The 22,258-nt window shown below is 38.0% G+C and overlaps 1 protein-coding gene across 1 annotated transcript; it reads right to left on the reverse strand.

The window, feature by feature from the left end:
- Positions 1-406: 406 nt before the first annotated feature.
- On the reverse strand, positions 407-21,884 carry LOC105473608 (N-alpha-acetyltransferase 30, NatC catalytic subunit). The gene is made up of 5 exons (XM_011727464.2): positions 21,752-21,884; positions 20,710-21,484; positions 15,725-15,848; positions 12,752-12,807; positions 407-3,797 (listed from the first exon to the last, which is right to left on the reverse strand). The coding sequence occupies exons 2-5, from the start codon at positions 21,481-21,483 to the stop codon at positions 3,660-3,662; spliced, it is 1,092 nt and encodes a 363-aa protein (XP_011725766.1). The 5' UTR covers position 21,484; positions 21,752-21,884; the 3' UTR covers positions 407-3,659.
- Positions 21,885-22,258: the final 374 nt, after the last annotated feature.

Below are 22,258 nucleotides of genomic sequence, written 5' to 3' on the forward strand. Positions count from 1 at the left end.
TCTTTAGATATTGCTCTATTTTACTTTGGTGTCTTACCAAGGGTGGGGCGGGGGGAACATTAGAGTGGCAGTGTACAGACAAAAAAGCAAATTAAAATAAAAACTGTCTTAGAAATAAACTGCTATGAAACAGACTAAAAAGATAAACTTTTGACTCAACACATGGAAAATGTACTGATATCTGACATATGAGTTGACTAACTGAATACTTTTAGGAAAATCAAGTTCACATTATTTTCAAATTTACTTTGTTAGAACACACAACAGTGATGACAATTATGTAATACGTCCTCCCCGTAACTCTTAGATGAAAGGCAGGAAGTGGGAAATAATATATTGCTTGTTGCTGTTTTACTTAGTGGGTAAAAGCAAAACAACCCAATCATAAAATGCACACAGCTGTATCTAAAAGAAAAATGCAAACACAACTTAACCATACTTTATTTGACTGCATCTTATTTAGACAGCTTGCACATTTCAAATCCCATTAAATCTCTCTCCAAAAGGATATGGGACAATAGAAGAAAATTATGCAGCAATATCCAGTCAAACAGCAGTCCAATATTTTGAGATACACGTGATATTTTATAGATACTCAACTCATATCTGACGTCAATATAATTTATGGTTATGTTTTTACAAACCTGAAAGCCCTGTAACATTACAGCACTCATTTTAGTGATGTCATGGTGCACTGAAAAGTAACTCTGATGCACTACCAATTTGATTTTATCTATACTCCTGAAAAGTGATGAACTTCATGATTTTTAGACACCATAATAAATATACACATCCAGTCTTAGACATGTCAGCCAGTACCATAACACAGGGCAAGGTAAAGTTAAAACATGAAAAACAAACTGCTTTACATAGATTTGTCGAGCAAGTGGGAAGGGTAATTTGGGAAAGAGGCAGAAAATATTAAAATTGACTTTTTATTTTTTCTTATTTTGCTGGTTTCAACTTCAAAAACTACTGTATGGTTTCTGATCTGTGGACTTTGCTAAAGTAGTTTCATCCCAATGTACAGGAAATTATAATCAGCCCACACATCAAAAATGATAGTATACCCGTTAGCTTCTTCAATACTAACATATATAGCTTCATGGTAGCATGTATAAAAATGTTCAGCAGTACCAACTGCCAAACCAGTGTCAGTGGATAGTACAGTCAGTCCTAAAGAGGCAGCACCCCATTAAAAGAAAGTTGCACCTATTTTGCTCAGTTTTAGCCAAGTGAACCCATGCTATCGATTTCAAATAGAATTATTTTAAGCTTATTTAAGAAAAATAACAGCCTATTTCAAAAAGTAAATTACTGTTTGAGGCTACTTCAACCTGAATGGAGTCTTTCAGTGTTGGTGTTGGGTTTTCATGCTAGAGGTTAAAAATTTTAATCTACTTAAGTAAAAAAATTTTTGCATACCCAATTAAAGACGTAAGGCATACACTGACATTTAACATACACCAAACAATATGGCAACCATCTGACTTTTTAGTCACACAGTTAACGTCATGTTTACAAACACCCAATCAGTTCAGTCAATTCGGCAATTTCGAAGGAAAAGGTCAGTATGATGGTTTCATTGACAATCTGGCAAAAACACTAAAATGGTTGAACCAATGACCTACCATCTATCTACTTTACAACCATCCCCATATGATTCAAGCAAATATATGTTCGTCAACCATTATGCATCAACCAGCAAGTCAAATATAAAGGAGTGAAATAAAATTTGATGACATAAATATGTTTTAGTTCAATTTCCTTCATATTAAATAAAAGCATCACTATAGTTGGTATTCTTCTAAATGCTAGTGCCTAAATGAAGTTTGACCAAAAACACTGAAAAGCTGAGTACTGTGTGGTTACCATATTTTTATTATAACCAGTATCCTACCCATTAAACTTTCACGAGCAATATAAAATGGAAAACATTGTCTTTAAAAATAAAGAACTATAAATAATCCCACCAGCAGAAAGTTTTTATTTTCAAATATAAATTGTGTATCTTTATTTTTAAAGTATTTGTTACTATGTTCACCTTCAAAACACTATACTGAGCAAAGAGCAGCTTTCCTTTAAAAAAAAAAAAAAAAAAGCAACAAACTTTCCTGAAAAGGGGCCTTTACCAACTGTTAATGGAGGTAGGGTTTTTAAAAATACAGTAATTAGAGCCACAAAATATATTCCAAACCAAATACTAGAGCAGAAGTAGAGTATATTCAAATGAAAACAACAACAACAAGAGATTTCTACAGTTTTCACAGAGAATGAATCTTTTTTCTTATGGGTACCTAGGTTTTCCAGTTAAATAAATTATCTATCACAGGTTTACTGACTCAATTGAAAGCAATTAACTTTAAAATCTGTTACATTGCACTGATTGGCCAAAACACAATGTAACTAATAAACATGGTGGCGGTTAAGAAAACCCACAGAACTCATTCCAAAAAAGATTTTCATTTCCCCCTTTTGTTTTTCTGGCAGAAGAAAAGCAAAGCTCCCCTATGAATTTGCTCATACAAGTGAAAATAAAATAAAGCAGCTTGAAATGGATACAATGCACCTTGAAATTTATTTCCAAGACCAAGAACCTAAAGGGAAACATTTTAAGAAATGAAAGCAATGTGAATCCAAATCAAGTGGGAAAAACAAATTCAGCTACTTTGTAAAAGCTGTTCTTCACAGCGTAGCAGTAATTTTGATTAAATAAAATTGTATCAATTTACACTAATTTTCTATTCTTTTCCAAAACTTCCCTTACTCTCAAAAGAAAAAGTGCATCTAAAACCCAGCAATTCCCGGCTCCATCAACTTTTCTTATCTCTTTTGAGCCATTTCTCAATTTTCCAAGTAGATTCAACTTGTTACTGTAAGGAAAAAGGGACTTGTAAAGTAAACCATTCTGTTATTCACCTGAAAAAAAGTATCCAAATTATAAAAATCTGAAATAATTTATTATCAAATTTAGAATTTAAATAAAAACAAAAGTTTGCTTGCAAAGGCCTTAAAGAAAAGGAAAAGATAGCATGCATTCAAAAACTAGAGATGAAGACAAATATACCTATCTACACAGGCACTGGCAGACAAAATTTAATTGTTACCTTTACTCATTGTAAGACATACCCCACCCTACATTTTTTTCATTCACTAATCACTGAGGTACCAATATTCAAGAATGGAAAATTTAATATTGAAAAAATTAAACCTAAAACTGAAGCATCTTCTCCCTCACCCCCTTCAGAAAACTAGGGCAGGTTTTGTGTGAAATGTTAGTATACTTAGAGACTTTTACAATCCACATTGGCTTTTTTAAGGAACAAAAATTATGTTCCACTTACTGGTTCTGTGAAAAAATGATCACTGTGTAAATAACATTGTCAGCAGACTTTGCAAATGAACACATAAATCTTGGCTATCAACTGGCACATCTTGTTGGTACCAAAAGAACTCCTGAAGTTTAAAACAATCTTTTAATTCAGAACAAATGCGCCATGCCAAAGTGCAACAAATATTGTGCGACACTCAATGAGACACTGACAGATAAGAGCTGCATGGAAATTACTAAATCCACCTGCAAAGCAATTCTGTACAAATTGCATTGCATGCAAAGGTCGATTCTGTGTGGTTGAAAGTTGTTTCTCGATGTCGGTTTCTCAACGCAGCCACAGTTTAAGTCGCAGTGCATCAACTCCATTTAAATAGTATCTGAACAGCCTCTTATCTCGAACAAAACCAAGATTTTCATAAAGTTTCAAAGCAGACTTATTTGTTATTTCGGTTTCCAAAACAACCTTCAAAGAAATGAGAAAAAAACTAAGTTATAATTACATAATTTGAAAAATCACTTACCAAGTAAACAATTTTTCAAAAATCATGTTATTTTAAAAATTGATAGTGAAAACAATAAATAATATACAGAAAGAACTCAAAAATAGTCATCAAAATTGTAATATTATATTTGGGTCAAGGGCTTGGAGGACCACTGGAGATGTATCTTCTGTTCTACTGATTTTTGTGATGTTTGAAATTTTTAGCAATGAGAGTATGTTTTATACTAAAACAAAGATTAATTATTTCCCTGTGGGGAAAGGTAAAATGACTAAGGATGAAAATAAAATCAACAATCAAAAGTACTGGTTTATTTCCTTAAACTAATAAGCTATATTATTATAAGCAGCTATTCATATTGACTTCCAACTTCCATATTTTCATTAATATGTCATTTATTCTGGTAATAACTACAATATTTGTCTGGAGTCTAGACCAGAGTCTGCAAACTATAGACTTTGGGCCAAATGCGCCTGCTGTCTGTTTTGTAAATAAAAGTTTTAGTCAAACAGCCACGTTTATTTGTTTTACATGATGTCTGTGGCGGTTTTCTCAATACAAGGGCAGAGCTGAGCAGTTGCCACAAAGACCTATGGTCCACAAAGCCTAAAATAATTACTAATGGGCCTTTTACCAACAGTGTTTGCTGAATCCGGACAAGAGGTATTCAAAATGTTAGAGTGCCTCATAATCACCTGAAGGGCCTGTTAAAATAGATTGCTGAGCCCCACACCCAGAGTTTATGAGTAGGTTTGCAGTAGGACACAAGAATCTGCATTTTCAACATTTTAAAATTGCCAGATGATGATGTTGCTGCTGGTCAAGGGACATTTTGAGAACCACTGGTCTAGACAGTACCTCAACTTATATCCAAAATTGAACTCATAATCTGCTCTTCCTCCACAATTCTATATCTCAGTAAATAGTATCACCATCCCACCACATCAGTGCCTCAAACCTGAAACCCAAGAGTCATTTTTGAACCTCATTCCTCTCCAACCACCTATATGCATCCAAGCACTGATTACTGTCAATTCTCCCTCTTAAATCTCTAAGTAGTCCTCTTTTTAGCTCGATATACCACAGAGCAAGCCGCCATCAACTCCTAACTCAAGAGGTCTCCCATTCTCTATAAATAGAGTTAGGGTGATGCTCTTGTTAATTCTCTACTTAAAACCATTTATTGATTCCCTCTTGTCCTCAAGAGAAAGTCCACAATCTAAAAACAATATCAAGAGACATAAAAAGCCCATCAATATACTGGCCTCAGCTTTGCTTTAGGTCTCTCTCTCCTTGCTTTCCATGCTCGGCACTGAATTTTCAGTTTCTGGAACCCACCACGATCTCTCCCACCTTAGACCATTCAAATAAACTGTTCTCTCTCTGGAAGCATGCTCTTCCTATCCTCCTCTCTTTTGGCCCTACCTTGTCACTTCCAGATTGGGGACAGTGCCCCTTTCCTTTTATATCACCCAGCAGCATTCTGCACTGTTCCTATGACACATTCTTATTCAACATTTGATGAGTGGTATGTCATCTCTCCTAGCTGGTAAACCCAACAACAGCAGGGACCAATGCTAAATCTAAACCTTTAAAGGATCTAAAATGAAGTAATTAGTTTAGGATGAAGAAAATAAATACGCTCCTAAGAAAACCTAAAATAAAAGTTGTACAGGAAATAAACTGGTTTAAGATAAGTAAACGTCAATTTCTCTCTGCACTTAAAAAAACACAATTTGGCCAGGTGCAGTGGCTCATGTCTATAATCCCAGCACTTTGGGAGGCCAAGACAGATCACTTGAGCCCAGGAGTTTGAGACCAGCCTAGGCAACATGGTGAAAACCCATCTCTACAAAAACTTTAAAAGTTAGCCAGGTTTGGTGGTGTGTGCTTATAGTCTCAGCTACTTAGCGGGGCAGAGGTGGGAGGATCACTTGAGCCCAAGGGGTTGAGGCTGCAGTGAGCTGTGAGTGCACCACTGCACTCTAGCCTGGGCGACAAAGCGAGACTGTCTCAAAAAACAAATTAAAATACTCACACATACACACACACACAATTAAATTTCTAGTAAGGTATGTCATACTAGAGTCTGTAACACCTCAGTCTGGTCAATACAAGTTTTTAGTTTTTAACAATTCTCTTGGGTAATTCCTGCAATTCTGTTATTAGGTCCAGCACCTAATTATAGCTAAAACGTTAAATCAAAGCAATTTAATATGAGAAACACTAAAGTCACAACAACTCAAAACTTGGAATTGATTTCAAATAAAAAGTGACAATTTTAAAATATGACAGCTAATATTTATTGGAGCTGTACTATGTGCAATGTAAAGCATTCTACATGCATTATGTAGCTTTATTTTCACAATAACCTTATGAAATTGATGTGGTTATCCATTTTACAGATGAATAAAACTCAAGGCCACCAATAGAGCAAGGACAGAACAGAGTCCAATTATGAACTAAAGTTTAATAGTAACTACCCTACTGTACCTCTCCCCTGATTATTTCCCAAAGTAAAGCACAGTGACCAGGAAATGTAACCTACTTAAGACAAGATGAAAGGGATTCTAAGTCCACCATCATTAATATTCAGCAATCTAAAATATTCCAAACACATCTGAGGCTACCACCACTACACAAATACACACTTGAGATATGGTTAAGAACTCAGTTCAAGTTTGTTGGCATCCTAATAGATTAATGAAATGAGGCTCAATTACATAGAGAAAAAATTACACCAAGGTCTCACTCAGTTAAAATGTAAAGATTCTCCTGGCACACTCATATTTTCTAAACAGAGTGATTCTTTCTTTAGAAAATTATTTGACACAACAGAAAAATGCCAGGATAAAGTAACTAATTTTTAATTCTCAAATTCTTATAAACATATTAAAAGAATATCTGGATTTATATTAGAAATTCACCATAAAACGAGGTTATTTTGGTCCTAAAGAAACTTGACAGAGTTGAATTCTACTTAACAGCGAAAAAAAATTACAGTGAAATTCCACTGATCCTCTTTGCAACAGTAACAGACCATTTTCAGGATAAGCCAAACCATTACAAAACATTACTGTTTAAGATAGTATTTTTTAATACTGTAGGCTGGAAGCTCCTGGAGGGCAGGCTTGTTCATTGCTAGAACTTTAGCACTACCACACTGTCTGGCACCTAGAAGCCCTTCCACTGCTATTTGCTGAATGAACAACAAACAGTACTGCTCTTCACAACATCTCTTTAAGATCAGAAATAACATGTTGCACAGACAAAGAGAAAGACCAGAAAAAGTTAAACAGCCTGCCTACAATCATAGAACTGCCAAGTGACAGAAGATAAATACGGAAACCAGGCTTCTCATACTCAGTTATTAGGCCAAACTACTCACCCAAAATCCTTGCAGTTTAGCTAACCCCACTGTATTCTGTTCTTTACCTTGCAGCCTCTATCACATAGCAAAATATTTCCAGTGAAACTAAAGATGTTTTTTATATATATACATATATATAATTAGTAAATACTTAATAAACATAATAAATAGTCTAATTAAAAAGCTAAAATGTAATCTTTTGTATCATGGGGGAAAAAGAATGACTGTACCTTTTCTAAGTTGGACTTTTCTAACTTAGAAAAGTATAAGTTATTTCAAAAAATAACTTAGATCTCCTTGTGGCTCCTAATAATCTAATGTAGTCATTAGTGCTAATGTGATCTATTTTATTCTTTTAATTGTACAAAATACAGTCAGCTACCAGATTATCTGTCTAAAAATTACCAAAATGTCTTTTGCATTACCTTTATATTGCTAGAAATAAATAGCATTAGGTAGGTCAAGCAAATCAGGTTGTAGGGAAAGTCATGGGTTTGAATAGCAGATTGTAAACAGTCGGCAACAAGTTACATAGCATGCTATTTACAGAAGAAACTGTCTAGTAAAAATAAAAAATGTATGCAACAAAAAAAGAAAGGAAAGAAAACACCAAATTGGATGTGTGATACTGTTTGGCTGTGTCTCCACCCAAATCTCATCCTGAATTCCCATGTGCTGTGGGAAGGACCCGGTGGGATGTAGCTAAATCATGGGGGCAAGTCGTTCCCGTGCTGTTCTCATGAGTGAATTAAGTCGCACGAGATCTGATAGTTTTAAAAAGAGGAATTCCCCTGTACAAGCTCTTTTCTCTTTGCCTGCCACCATCCATGTAAGATGTGACTTGTTCCTCCCTTGCCTTGTGCCAGGATTGTGAGGCTTCAATCTAATGTGATATTCTTTCTTTTGGAAACTGCCCAGTCTGAGGTATGTCTTTATCAGCAAGGTGAAAACAGACTAATACAACGTGCTAGAAGGGTAGGTAGTGAACTTTCTTCTTCTGTTTCTCAAGTTTTCTGTAATGTTCATTATGGTTTTTCAATGGAAAAAATGTCTTTAATGTAAATAAGCAAAAATTAAAATGACATGATTTTCAACTGAAAATATTTTAAGATACTATAAATTTAAATTCCATTAAGAAATCCTAATTCCACTGTATTCTGATCAGTTATCTCCGGCTATTCATATCACAGTAATCGACCTAAAACTCTTTTTTTTTTTTTTTCTTTTTGGTGAGACGGCATCTTGCTCTGTCCCCCAGGCTGGAGCACAGTGGCACGATCTCGGCTCACTGCAACCTCTGCCTCCTGGTTTCAAGCAATTCTCCTGCCTCAGCCTCCCCAGTAGCTGGGATTACAGGCACGCACCACCACACCTGGCTAATTTTTGTATCTTTTTAGTAGAAACGGAGTTTTACCATATTGGCCAGGCTGGTTTCGAACTCCTGACCTCGTGATCCACCCACCTCGGCCTCCCAAAGTGCTGGGATTACAGGCATGAGCCATTGCGCCCAGCCTAAAACTCTTAAAACAAAAACAAAAACAAAAACAAAAAACAACTTGAAGTTTTCAGAGATTAAGATTTTAAGGATATCAATGGCTTAAACATCGAGGCACTATTCATCATACTGATACTGATCAATCACCTGCCCAAATTCTAATTTACTTCGGGAAAAAAAGTACATAAATGTAAATGGCCAGCAAGTAGGTTGATTTTAGGTACACAGATCCTAGTTTAAAATCTGCATCATAGAAAACTCATTCATTCTATATGTATTTATCTTATTCTTTCTTCTATTGTGAAACATGAACCTAAGATACTTGTCCTAGCTGCTACACATCTGGCAGCCAGAGCATGTGGGGGTGTAAACAAATTTAAGCCAGATCAGCACACTGGTAATGTATTTCTTACTCATGAAGTAACAAATCCACTTGTTTCCTCTTTTGATACTATAATTTTTTGTGTCAGCTCCAAATACATAGAAAATGAAAAAAAATTTTAGCTATACTGCTTTAACATATACCTAATTCTGATATGAAAAGTTGGGAAAATCACAGTAAGACAAAATGAAAACATCAACTAGACCAGGAACAGTGCAGCATTATTTGGAGAAAAACATTATCTACCTTTCAATTCTGTGGATTACTAATAACTCTGGCTGAATACTCTGAGCTTAAAATGACTAGTAACAACAAACAACAATATAAACATGACTCAAGGTCACAAATTCTGTAGACAGAATAGAAAGTGAAAATTGTTTGATGTGCACAGTAAGGTTTCACAGAGATTTCCAAATGTATCTTTTTTTTTTTCTTTTTTTGCCACAGAGCACAGTAAGGTTTCATGGAGATTTCCAAATGTATCTCTTTCTTTATGAGACAAAGTCTCTTTCTCCCAGGTTGGAGAGCAGCGGTGCAATCTTGGCTCACTGCAACCTCCGCCTCTAGGGTTTAAGTGATTCTCCTGCCTCAGCCTCCTGAGTAGCTGGGACTACAGGTGTGTGCCACCACGCCCAGCGAATTTTTGTATTTTTAGTAGAGATGGGGTTTCACCATGTTGGCCAGGCTGATCTCGAACTCCTGACCTCAACTGATCCGCCAGCCTTGGGCCTCCCAAAGTGCTGGGATTACAGGCATGAGCCACAGTGCCTGGTTAAATGTACCTCTATTAAAAGGTTCACAGATTTTAAAATCTTTACCTTTGTAAGAATTTTTAAAATAGCAGAATAACCTAAGTAGTAGAAAATCTAATTTAAAACCCTTCTCAAATGTCTTTCACAGATTTTCAGATAATTTGTCAAAATTTCTAAACCCTTTAAAAGGTTGGTCTAAATTAATGAAAGTGAAAGCACATAATTGCATTTTCATTAATCACCATATTTTTGGAGATTTAGCATTTCAAAGGCATTTTAACAACTTGGTTAACCCTGAAGATGCCTTTTAAAAAAAAATGCTACTATGAACAAAAATAAGACAATTGGTGTTTTCAGAAAGCTTACAGAAAGCAGAGAGAAAGATAAGTTAACAGCAATACAAGTCAAAATTTAAAAGTGCTTAAACAAGAGAGAGGGGTACAAATATCATGCTGGAAGCACAGAACTAATCATTCAAAAAATATTTATGAAGCAGTTACTCTATCACAAATGTCACACTAAGCACCAAGAATATCTCAACAAACAAGAGAAGGCATCTCTGTCCTACACTGTGCTAAGGCACTGAACAAGTGAAATTAAGTGCAATAAGTATTACAAAAAGAGTAACAAAAATAACAGAAAAGTGCAATGGATTCTGTCCAGAAAGATCAAGAAAAACTTAAAGGAGTTGTTGGTATTTGAATCGGGTCTTAAAGACTAAAGTATTTTAACATGGAAAGGAAAACCAGATAGCTACCAGAGCTTATAGAGTAAACAAGAGTTCATATGGCAAATTATTCGATCTGAATAACGTTGGACGCAGATAAGCAAAATTCTTATACCAAGAAAAAGTTATCTAATCAAGAGACAGAGGTATTCACAAACTGCAAAAACCATCCATTTAAAATTATACAAAAGGAAAAAGTTCACAAAGCTATCCCCCTGATGTCAGCCTAAAGATTAACTAATATTCATTGTTTCAAAAGAAAAAATGAATGAATCAGCATTAGCTTTTTAGGCTGGAAATGCATACCATAAAATGTATCATTAATTTAAAATTTAACCTTGAGACCAAAACAATACAAATGTTCGTATCATTCCTGAGAACTTCCAATGAAAAGCCAACACTAGGCTGGGCGCGGTGGCTCAAGCCTGTAATCCCAGCACTTTGGGAGGCCGAGATGGGCGGATCACGAGGTCAGGAGATCGAGACCATCCTGGCTAACACGGTGAAACCCCGTCTCTACTCAAAAATACAAAAACTAGCCGGGCGAGGTGGTGGGCACCTGTAGTCCCACCTACTCGGGAGGCTGAGGCAGGAGAATGGCGTAAACCCGGGAGGCGGAGCTTGCAGTGAGCTGAGATCCGGCCACTGCAGTCCAGCCTGGGCGACAGAGCGAGACTCCGTCTCAAAAAAAAAAAAAAAAAAAACTGTGAACAATGTGAGATCCTTTGACACCTGTGAATTATTTCTTTGGAGTAAAATTAGATATATTTAAATCCCAGGATGACTTCACTGTGCCACCTATTATGTCTGGAGGCCTTCTCATATAACCACCACTTAAGAGTGGATCCGTCAGAATAGAGCCTAGTGTGAACAAGAAGCCTGAGAATGCTCAGCAGCAAATCTCTGTATTCTAATACAGAAATGTATTCATGAGATGTTGTTAAAAGAAAAAAGCAATTATTATTGCTAATAATTACTGAATAAGAATTACTTCATTTGTATTTTTAAAAACTAGGTATTTGCATATAGGTGCATTTAAAAAATGAGAGAATGCATTTCAAACAGTTAACAGTAGCAAGAGGCCAGGAGCAGCGGCTCATGCCTATAATCATACTTTGAGAGGCTGAGGTGGAAGGATCACTTGAGGCCAGGAGCTGGAGTGGTCTCCAGCTGGACAACATAGCAAGACTCCCATCTCTACAAAACAAAAGCAAAAACGACAACAAAAAAACAGTAGCTATCAATGGAAAGATGGATAAAGACTTGAAAAGCATGAGAATGGCAGAAGGAACTTTGTTAACAAAAACACATGCACATATATCATATATGCTGTGTATAAATTTTGTACAAAAAAAATCCACTTAAGTCACTAAAACAAATTATTAAGGTCAATATTTTGAAAAAAGTTACCCAATTTCACATATTTTGAGAATTCTCTAAGGCACATCTGACCTCTAATAATAAAAATTGCTACTTCTATTACTCATAAAAGTACTAGTACAACTTTGCTCCTCCTCAGTCACCACTGCTATATTAAAGACATCTATACTTCTCTAGTTTATACTTGTTCCCTTCCACACTGTACAACAGTAAATGTTAACATTCCTAATCATCACCAGTATTTATCAAGCACCTACTATATGTAGAAACACAGTGCAGTAGGATACAAAGAAATTATATCTGCCATCAGACCTTACAAACAAGCGGAAGAGAGAAAATGCTCTTACGTTAATGCGCAGCTAGCGCTACTCTTAAAAAGTGGTTGTCTTCCCCCAGCAACATTGTCATTATTTAATTCCAAAAAGATTATTTTCAAGTGTGAAATGTCCTCCATATAGACTGATAGTTTTCCCACTGTTAGAAACTAAGGCCAATATGTAAGCAAATTATAACAGAGTCTATAATAAGAGCTACCTTAAAAAACTGATGATAAAGCCTCTGAATACCAAAATTGTGTACTAAAAATGTCTAAGATTCCATCCACTCATTTTGAAGAAATTTTAGCTCCATTTTAAAATTTGTTCTAGGTCAAAAATTCATGTGTTTTTAAATGGAATATAATTTTCCCCACAAGCTGCATTTGTGTAGTAAAACTGCAATGAAATCTGCAATAAATTACAAAATATTTATAAAAAATACCCAGTAAGAATAATGCCCAGAAAACAAGTATTAAACATTTTTAAAGACTTACCTCATCACAGTCTCCCTCAACCATGGCATATATAGCTTTCTTAACCAAGTTAGTACCTAGAATATAGATCTGAGTATTAATGAAGGAAAAATGTATTTCTTAAAGATAACCTAAATTATAATATTCATAAGCACAGAAATGTCAAATGCTAGTTTCTATCTTGAATCCAGATACACAGATTATCTCAAATTAAGTGGGAAAAATTTTAGCTATAAGCTAAGAGAAGCCAATAGAACCTATACATAACAGTACGTTTCCTCTTGGAAGACCTATCTCCCAATATACTCCTTTTTCTCAGACATAATTATTCGCCGCAAGCAGGAGTTTGTTCTATTGTGTTTGAAAGTAGGAGGAAAGGGAAAGAGAAAAAGACAAGATATGGTATGGCCAGAACAACCCAGGAACTCCCCATGAGTTGGCCAGAACTTACTGCATAACCCGAGCTGATCTCACCAAAGATCTTCCAAACTCCCCTGGACACAAGGCACAAGACAACCTCATCAGAACTGCTGTTACCCACAGTAGGTTCCTATAAACTTTATAGTGAGCACGATGAAGTCTGGCACTCCCAGTGATGTCAGTGGTGTGTCTGTAAATGTCTAGCAAAATGTATCCTAGTTTAGGGTCAAATATAACTGGTATATTAAAAGGGAAAAAATCTGCCAAATCTGATTTTAAGAGAAGACAAATTTTATTTAAAAACTCTTAGGCTGGGTGCGGTGGTACACGCCTATAACCCCAGCACTTCGAGAAGCCAAGGCAGGCAGATCACTTGAGGCCAAGAGTTCAAGACCAGCCTGGCCACCATGGTGAAACCCCGTCTCTATCAAAAATACAAAAAACTAGCCAGGCATGGTGGCTCACGCCTATAATCCCAGCACTTTGGAGGCCGAGGTCATGGCAAAACCCCGTCTCTATTACAAATACAAAACACTGGCTGGGTGCGGTGGCTCAGCCTATAATCCCAGCACTTTGAGAAGCCCAGGTGGGCGGATCACTGGAGGTCAGAAGTTCAAGACCAGCCTGGCCAACATGATGAAATCCCGTCTCTACTAAAAAATAACAAATTAGCCAGGCATGGTGGCGGGTGCCCGTAATCCCAGCTACTCGGGAGGCGGAGGCAGGAAAATCACTTGAATACAGGAGGCGGAGGTTGCAGTGAGCCAAGATAGTGCCACTGCACTCCAACCTGGGCAACAGAGTGAGACTCTATCTCAAAAAAACAAAAAAACAAAAAATACAAAAAATTAGCCCAGGTGTGGTGGGGTATGCCTGTAGTCCCAGGTGCTTGGGAGGCTGAGGCACAAGAATTGCTTGAATCTGGGGGGCAGAGGCTGCAGTGAGCCGGGATCACGCCATTGCACTCCAGCCTGGGCAACAGAGCAAGACTCTGTCTCAAAAAATAATAAAATTGAATTAAAAACTCTTAATTTTCAAAGCATGCATACAAGTATGCGTACATTTTATGGCCCAAACAAAGTATGTCTGAAGGCCAGGATGCAACCCTGAAGCCACTGGTTTCTGCCCTCCAAACTAGCCAAACAATTGGCTATAATTTATCATGAGTCCTTATCAGTGTTTTTTAATGCATCAAAGGCTCAAACTTACTCCATAAAACAAGCCCAATTCATTAAAAATCTTAGTGGAAAGCTGTAACACTGTAATAAAGTTGGCTAAACCTAACATATTAAGTAAACCTATTTATAGTTACTTCTCATGATATCTAGGACTGTGTGAGAGTCTTAAGTTGGACAATAACAATAGTTTTTAAAAAACGTAAGTGACAAAACTGCTAATGATTAAATACTGGTACAGGTATTAAAATTTTTTTATGAATACTCGCTAAAGCACATCACAAAATTTGACATGCTTAGACAAATGCTTGTCTACCCAATCCTCCACTGTGAACATAGAGCTACTAGGTCCTAGAGACTAGAAGAGTGGTTTTTTGAAACGGAATCTTGCTCTGTCACCCAGGCTAGAGTGCAGTGGCACACTCACTGCAACCTCCGCCTCCTGGGTTCAAGCGATTCTCCTGCCTCAGCCTTTTGAGTAGCTGGGGTTACAGGTGCCCACCACCGCGCCCAGCTAATTTTTGTATTTTTAGTAGAGACAGGGTTTTGCCACCTTGCCCAGGCTGGTCTTGAACTCCTGACCTAGTGATCCAACTGCCTTGGCCTCCCAAAGTGCTGGGATTACAGGTGTTAGCCACCGCACCCGGAGGCCTATTGAGTTTTATGGCGTTATTTAAATGACAAAAGTTATCTAACCCGGTGATAGAAGAGTGGTGCCTAATCAGGCTTACATCACAGTCACCCATGGAAGCTTCAGCCCCACCTCTGACAAGACAAACAAGAGTCTCAGGGTGAGGGGTCTAAATATGTGTTTTTAAACCACCCCACGATTCTAAGGATCATTATAAATCATGAGTGTAAGATTAACTAAACATGTCAGGAAAAGTACACCCAACAAAAAATTAAGTTTGGGAATTATAAGAAACAATCAATTCTCATCTCCTGATCTTTTCTGAACTGCAATATACGGTTCATGACTAACACCAGTAATGGTAACAATTTTTCCATAATTTTGGCTTGATTGAGGTCCACTTAACCCAAATACAGACAAGTGCTTGAAGGCTGGGATGAAGGACCATCATAATGTAATTACAAATTGCAGTATTTCTTGTGTTACTTAGTATAATGCAAAGCATTTTGAATGTGATTTAAAAAAAATCTGGAGGTAAAAACTGATGATCGGCTACTTGTTAAAAAGAAAAACTGTCAAAACATTAATAAAGAAAAAATTCATTTTAAGAACTTTTTAAAAATACCATTTTGAAATTAAAAATTATAAACTGCCTTTTCTTCCTTTAGTTTTTTCATTTCTACATACTTACATTTAAGTCTTTCATTTCAAAACACAAAAATGAAAATAGCTTAGCTTAGGCATTCTATGAAATAATATTTTTCTTACCAATGCCATTTCTCCTGTATTTGGAATCCACGGCTAACATGGCTATATAACCTCTGCGGAACATCTTTTTGTGCATATCCAACTTGCAAACGATGGCACCTACACACTCCTCCCCTACCATGGCCTTAAAAATAAACAAACAGTTATGAAGAATACATTGCCATCAGGTACTGCACAATGATCCAGAGAAAACAACAACCAACCATTGGTAGGCATTTTTGACGGGGGGGAAGAGATAACGGGAACTCTTACAAGAGAGCAGTCACAGAAGTTTCAGAAATCTAAATCCCCTAACTCCTTTAAATGTTCTAGTGTTAAAATTTCTCAATATTCTTTAAAACATGAATTATTTATGCTTACTATTAAAGCCTAGGGAAAAAAGACCAGATTTCCACAAGGTAAACATTCAAGTACTTTATAAGATTACGTATGAGGTGCTTATAATCACAATTATTTGCAACAAAGACCTAAGTTTCTGGAAGAGGAAATATGCAAAAACAAATTATTAGGACATAAAATATTGTAAAACTTGCCCATCAGCAGAATATAATTTTAAATAGTTAAATTTAGTAATAATGGCCAAGCACAGTGGCTCACACCTGTAAATCCAGCACTTTGGGAGACCGGGGAGGGCAGATTGCTTGAGCTCAGGGGTTTGAGATCAGCCTGGGCAACATGGCAAAACCCTGTCTCCACCAAAAATACAAAAATTAGCTGGGTGTGGTGGCATGTACCTGTAGTTCCTGCTACTTGGAAAGCTGAGATAGGAGGATGGCTTGAGCTGGGGAGGCAGAGGCTACAGTGAGCTGAGATCGTGCCAATGTACTCCAGCCTAGGTGACAGAGTGAGACCCCATCTCAATAAAATAAAAAAAGAAAAAAATTTAATGAAGTTTTAGTGAAAGCTACATATAATACATATTTACACCTGAATGGTAGATTGTGATCAGAAAAAAAAAATTTTAATTTTCAGAAAAAGCACGGTTTATAAGGTATTGATTAGATCATACCTAAGAGGTTTTTGTTAATATATCTAAATATAGCATAGTCTCATTTTTAGGATACTCCTGACAGTGTGGATAACTCATAAAGCTCTCAGAATACTTATAGTTCAAAATCAAAGCTTTATGTTAAAAGCTTTAATTTTACAGAAATTTCTATTTTAATAAAAATGTACAGCTTTCCAGAGTATTAAAAGCTACATGTTAAATTCTAATCATCCCCCATTTTCATTAAGATTTCTAGTGTTACTATTAAAAATGTTTTTCAAAAATTCCAATGCTGATAAAAAGTTCTAGTAACATGGTAGGTATTTCTGGTAATTATAAATAGGGCAATATCTCCAACTGTTTAAATAATGTGTAAGAAGTTTGTTTTCCATAAATTAGTTTTCCAGAAGAAGCTATTTCAACAAAAGCAGAAATGAGTTAAAAAATTAATAATGTCCAATTTATACTTAATACATATTTTAAATTTGTGACTTTTTTAGTCTGTCATTCTGTAAATTGATTAATAAGCCTTTAACTGTGGAGAAATCTTTTAGGCAAGAAAATTCTAATCCATTTCATGCAAACCTAAACTAGGTCAGAAAAATTCTTTTGAAGGAATATGAAATTCAACAACCCACGCTAATTCATTTCTGGTTTATCACATATTCCAAAACTATTTTGGGTCAATAAACCTCTGAAATGGCTATTTCTATTTTTTTCCCTCACAATATATCTTTTAAAAAAAATTTTTAAACAAAGACCTTAAGTATGCATAAAAATTGCCTTGAACAACTCTGAAAGCTTTTTCTGATCTGAAAATAACTCACTTCAAATATATGTGTGTATATACAAATACATATAAATACATACACATACATAAAATTATTACAGACCAAATGGTATATTTAAAAGGCTCAGAAAAAATTTTGGCCTGACCTCATAAGTCAGGCTCATGCGAAATGAAAACCTGTATTAGATCGATGATATAAACCTCAGAACAGCTACACCTTATAAACTATCCAAAAATGAGGAAAAATTAAAACAATACAACTGGACAGTACTTTCAATCTGAACAGGAATTTCAAACAAATCTTTGTCCTTTGAGCATGGAATAAGCAAACAAAATATTGTATTAGTTCATTCTTAAGACCTGATTTCTTCCTAATTTAGAATCTGTAGGAGCAAAAATCAAGCTGTATATATCATCTAAAAAGTCTAATATATCATACACCATAGAGATGGTATTAGTAGTGAAGAAGACCAATGCTGCATTTTTTTCCTGATAAACCACTCACGAATATATGGTACATTTACAGGAATCATTAAATTGCTTGTCAATTTTTCCTAATAAAAGCTCTGCACATACATTTGGAATTCACGCTATTAAATGTATTTTTTCAAGGATGGGAACTGAAAAATCCCTGGCAAGATTAAGACTTAACACTACAAGGCCAAAGGGTTGTCAGTCTATAAAACTATGAAAAATATGAAGTGAGAGATTCCCAAATTCTAGAACACTACAAATAGAAAACCGGAGGAAGCCAAAAAGTTAAATTTAGAATAAACGGAAGTACTATGTTACATCGCTGAGCAAAGTTTAAGAACTTCAAAAAGGTACCAACAACTGAAAATGTTACTATGAAAAGAGGTAAAGATAAAATGGTTAAGTACAGAGTAACTGAAAGTGTCTCACATTTGTATTTTTTTTTTTTTTAACATCTTTCACAATTAGGAAGAATCATAATAAGCTACCATTTTTGTTAATCAAGTATTGGCAATTTTGTAAGGTTCAACCCCAAATAGTCCATTGACCCATTACAGGTTATCCATAGAAAAAAGCAACATTTTGGAGGTTTCTAATCTCTTGAGATTGCTGTTTGTAAGGGCAACTGTCACTTGGTGGGGATAACTTGCTGACACAATAATCTTCACTGAATGGATCAAGAGTATGTCATTTTTCAGGTTCTTATGTTACCATAATGAGAGGCCAGGAGAACTGGGTTCTAGCTTTACCCTTCTGTCAGTAAATATCTGGAGACTGAAACATTTTGAGTCACTTTGGTTCTTTTTTTCAATCAAAAACCAAAACAGAACAAAACCTAAGTTGGGCTGGATTATCTCTAGGATGCCTTTCAGTTCTAAAAGGTTATGATTTAAAATAAACATATACATTTACGCATTTGCATTTTTAAAAAAATAGTTCCTATGGAAAACTTAAATGTAAAAGTATGCCAAGATAAAGGTTTCAGTTTTAAATGGCCTGGTTGTTTTTTAACTACTGTTTTATTATTGTTTAATACCTCCTGATTCATACTGGCACTAGTAAATCTTATAGGTCAACCACTTGTGCATATTGCAATTTCTAGATATTCAGAATTTAATATTAAACAAACGAGCAACTAAAGGCTAACACACACATTAGCTGGTGAATTGGAAGGGTTCTACATAAAATCAAAACTAAAGTTTACTAATATTGTTGACCAGAGTCTAAAATGGCAGACAAGTTGAGAAAGGCTTAGGTAAACATCAGGACTCAAAAGTTGACTGAATATTACATACACAACAATTTCCTGGAATTGACAGAAAAACATCTATTTCAATTTGAAATGTGACTCAATCATCTGTTTCTGTGGGTTAACTTACAACTAAATCTACAATTTTTAGCAATTACAGTGGCATTTGATATGACATTTATAATACTGCTATAAATCATTTTCTCATATTCACTGACATAGACATGTCTTAGAACTATTCTGATACAATGCTTAGAATACTGAAAGAGCAGTTTTCAAGAATATAAAATAGTACCCACAGTTTAAACAAATGTACTGAAGTTTAAGCAAAGTTAAGACAGAAAATAGAACTACCATTATCTACAATACCCAGGTTACATTTTCAAATTACCACCAAGCTAGATAATCAAAAAGACAGGGAAGTATTGTCAAAATATCTTGCAGGGAATTACTAAGTGAAACTAAGCCAATGCTAAAACACTAAGTAACGGTGGCTTTTCCCTTCACATATTATAAAATATTCCTTAAATGGATGTCATCTAGAAACAATATGCTTGTGAGTACATGATACAAAGCATACACCTGCAGTCAACAGTTAAGTTAAAGGGTTCATAGAGACTGAAATGGGCCAATATTATTGTGAAGAAATTACTGGTACTGCCAATACTACGTAAATTTTTAAAAACTGTCCAAAGTCTTTCACTTATGTGTAATATTATTGTCAATTATAATTTACACAAGCCAGTGTTACTAGTGTTTGGCCACATCTTCAACCAGTTTCTAAATTAAAAAAAAATAAAATCAGATCGGTAACAATTTCACACTGAAGTTTTCTACATTCCACAAAAGGGTATTTTGTTCAAGTTTCAGGAGTCTTTCAGTCACCAATAGTGTTAGTAGCGCTTTCTGCAATGGAGTACCAGAAAGCAGGCTGGCTACAACTGTTCATTGTCCTGTTGAAGTAAAGGGAAACATCTCCATAATTACTGAAAATGCTTGTAAGATTTAATTCTCCAATATGGCCACACCAAGTTTGCTGACATTCATGTTCACCAAAACATGTTTATGCATACACTCTTCCCTGATTATAGTTGTAACTGAGAGACTAAAAGGCCTCTATCCAAACAGAACCATGTTCAAATTAAATTACTGTGAAGTGTTTGAGGATGCGGGCAGGCAATTAAAGACGGTTAAACACGATTATAATCTAATGTAAACAAGACACAAGACCCCCACCCCAGTGAAACACGCCACCATACAGGCTTGCTGCAGTTACACTAGTATCACGTTAACCCGAGTCATGAAGTCTTACCTTCAAAACAGTTTCATTAAATAACTAGGAATGTGTACACGCACTTGACATCATATAACGTACTATGATAAGCAGCAGGAGATATCCACTGCCACACTCTGGGCCCTCGCTCCCTGCCCCGCACAGTCTGGATCACTGCTGGGTTCACCCTCTTTTTATTCTATCCACTTACCAAGAAGCACAGCTGTGGCCAGTTGTGGATAAAATATCTATAGGTATAAATGGAGTAGGGTTCGGACAGATCTTTGGTGATCAGTCTCATGATATCGGGCATTTGTAGCTCGGATTCATATCGGACATATCGTATCGTCCGATCCTCTCCAGGCTCAACCTCCCTGCCCGAAGGGCTTCTTAAGCTGCAGTCGGCGGTCAGGGACGAAGACAGCAGCCGCACCTGCTCGTCTTCCTCCTCTTCCTCCTGCTCGGTGCCCTCGGCCAGTCCATTGCGGGCCGCCGCGGGATCGCTGGCCGCCGCTGCCTCCGCCGGGCTGGGGACCGCAGTTCTTGCATTATTAGAGAGGGAGTGAGGGGGCCTCTCGCCCGAGTGTACCCCGGCTCCTTTTGTTGCAGTCGCTCTGGGGCCTCCGTCAGGGGTGGCCGTGGTCGCGGCCACCTCGGCTACGCTCAGGACCTTGCTCTTGAGGGAGGCGGCCGCCCGGAGGTGCCGCAGTTCGGGGCTAATCAATCCGTTGAGCTGCTGCTGCTCCTGCGGCGGCTGAGGGCAGCGGAGGCACGGATGCCCCTTGGTCGCCACCGTCGCCGACTCCCCGCCCGCCGGGCTCCTGCCGCCGCCGCCGCCTTCGTGCTCCTCGTCGTCCTCCTCGTCCTCGCTGCAGCAGGCGAGGGCGGCCCCCGCCGGGAAGGGACAGTGGGGCTCGGCCGCCGCCGGGGCCGGAGGTGCTGGTGGTGGGAGGAGGCTGCTAGGCCCAGGCGGTACCTCCGCCATCCTAGAAGCGACACAGACCGAGAGGGGAGGCCATGAAACCCGGCCGAAGAGCGCGGAAAAGAGGGGGCGGCGGGTGGGGGGCGGCCGAGGTGGGGGGAACAAAGACAGAAACCGTCCCTCACGGAGCTGCCCCCCCAATTCCGCGCCACCCCCCCCCCCGCTCTTCAGCACCGCCCAGCTGCTCAACCGGCCACCGTCCCCGTCCGCCCAGGCCCACCCGCCAGCCCTGTCACTCGCGGCCCCTCCCCGTCCCCTCCTCGCGGCTCACCCCGCACGGGTCCCCGCCGCCGCTGCCGCCACTCCTCTTCCTCAGCCACTGCGGCCGCCTCCTTCGCAGCCACGGCCGCCTCCACAGCCGCCAAGGCTCTCACTCAGCCGCCGTCGCCGTAAAGCGCCTCGGCTGTTACCCCGGGTAAAGTTTCCTGGGCCTGGCTTTACGACACTTCCCTGCCTGCCGGCTGCCCCGGCCAAGAGAGAGGGGCGTGGAGGGAGGTGACCTGTGGAGGGGCGGGGACGAAGGTGTCTCCTGCGGGCTGCGGGGAAGGCCGCGTGGTAGTGGGTGGGGCTCTGGGGCCGGGAAGTTGCAGAGGGCTTTGGAGTCACAGCCTCCCAAACCCTTCTCCTCGGTTCTGGGGCGCCTCAACCCGTGGTGCTTGCCACGCGGGGCCGGGGAGGGATGGACCGGGCAGGCGCTCCCTGCTTCAAGTCTACCGTGCACTGGGAGCTGTAGCGAATCTCGCCAATTCGGGGCCTCTGGAACCAGCCGTTTACAAGT

The sequence above is a fragment of the Macaca nemestrina genome, chromosome 7 (genome assembly GCF_043159975.1).
Source record: "Macaca nemestrina isolate mMacNem1 chromosome 7, mMacNem.hap1, whole genome shotgun sequence".
In the NCBI taxonomy this organism is placed as follows: domain Eukaryota; kingdom Metazoa; phylum Chordata; class Mammalia; order Primates; family Cercopithecidae; genus Macaca; species Macaca nemestrina.

What these genes read in the sequence shown, in the direction of transcription:
- LOC105473608 (XM_011727464.2), bottom strand. Translation starts at nt 21,483, where the DNA reads ATGGCGGAGGTACCGCCTGGGCCTAGCAGCCTCCTCCCACCACCAGCA. An exon ending in GGCCACAGCTGTGCTTCTTG is followed by an intron (nt 15,849 to 20,709) that starts GTAAGTGGATAG and finishes TTTATTTTTAAG; the next exon opens with GCCATGGTAGGGGAGGAGTG. An exon ending in ATACAGGAGAAATGGCATTG is followed by an intron (nt 12,808 to 15,724) that starts GTAAGAAAAATA and finishes TCTATATTCTAG; the next exon opens with GTACTAACTTGGTTAAGAAA.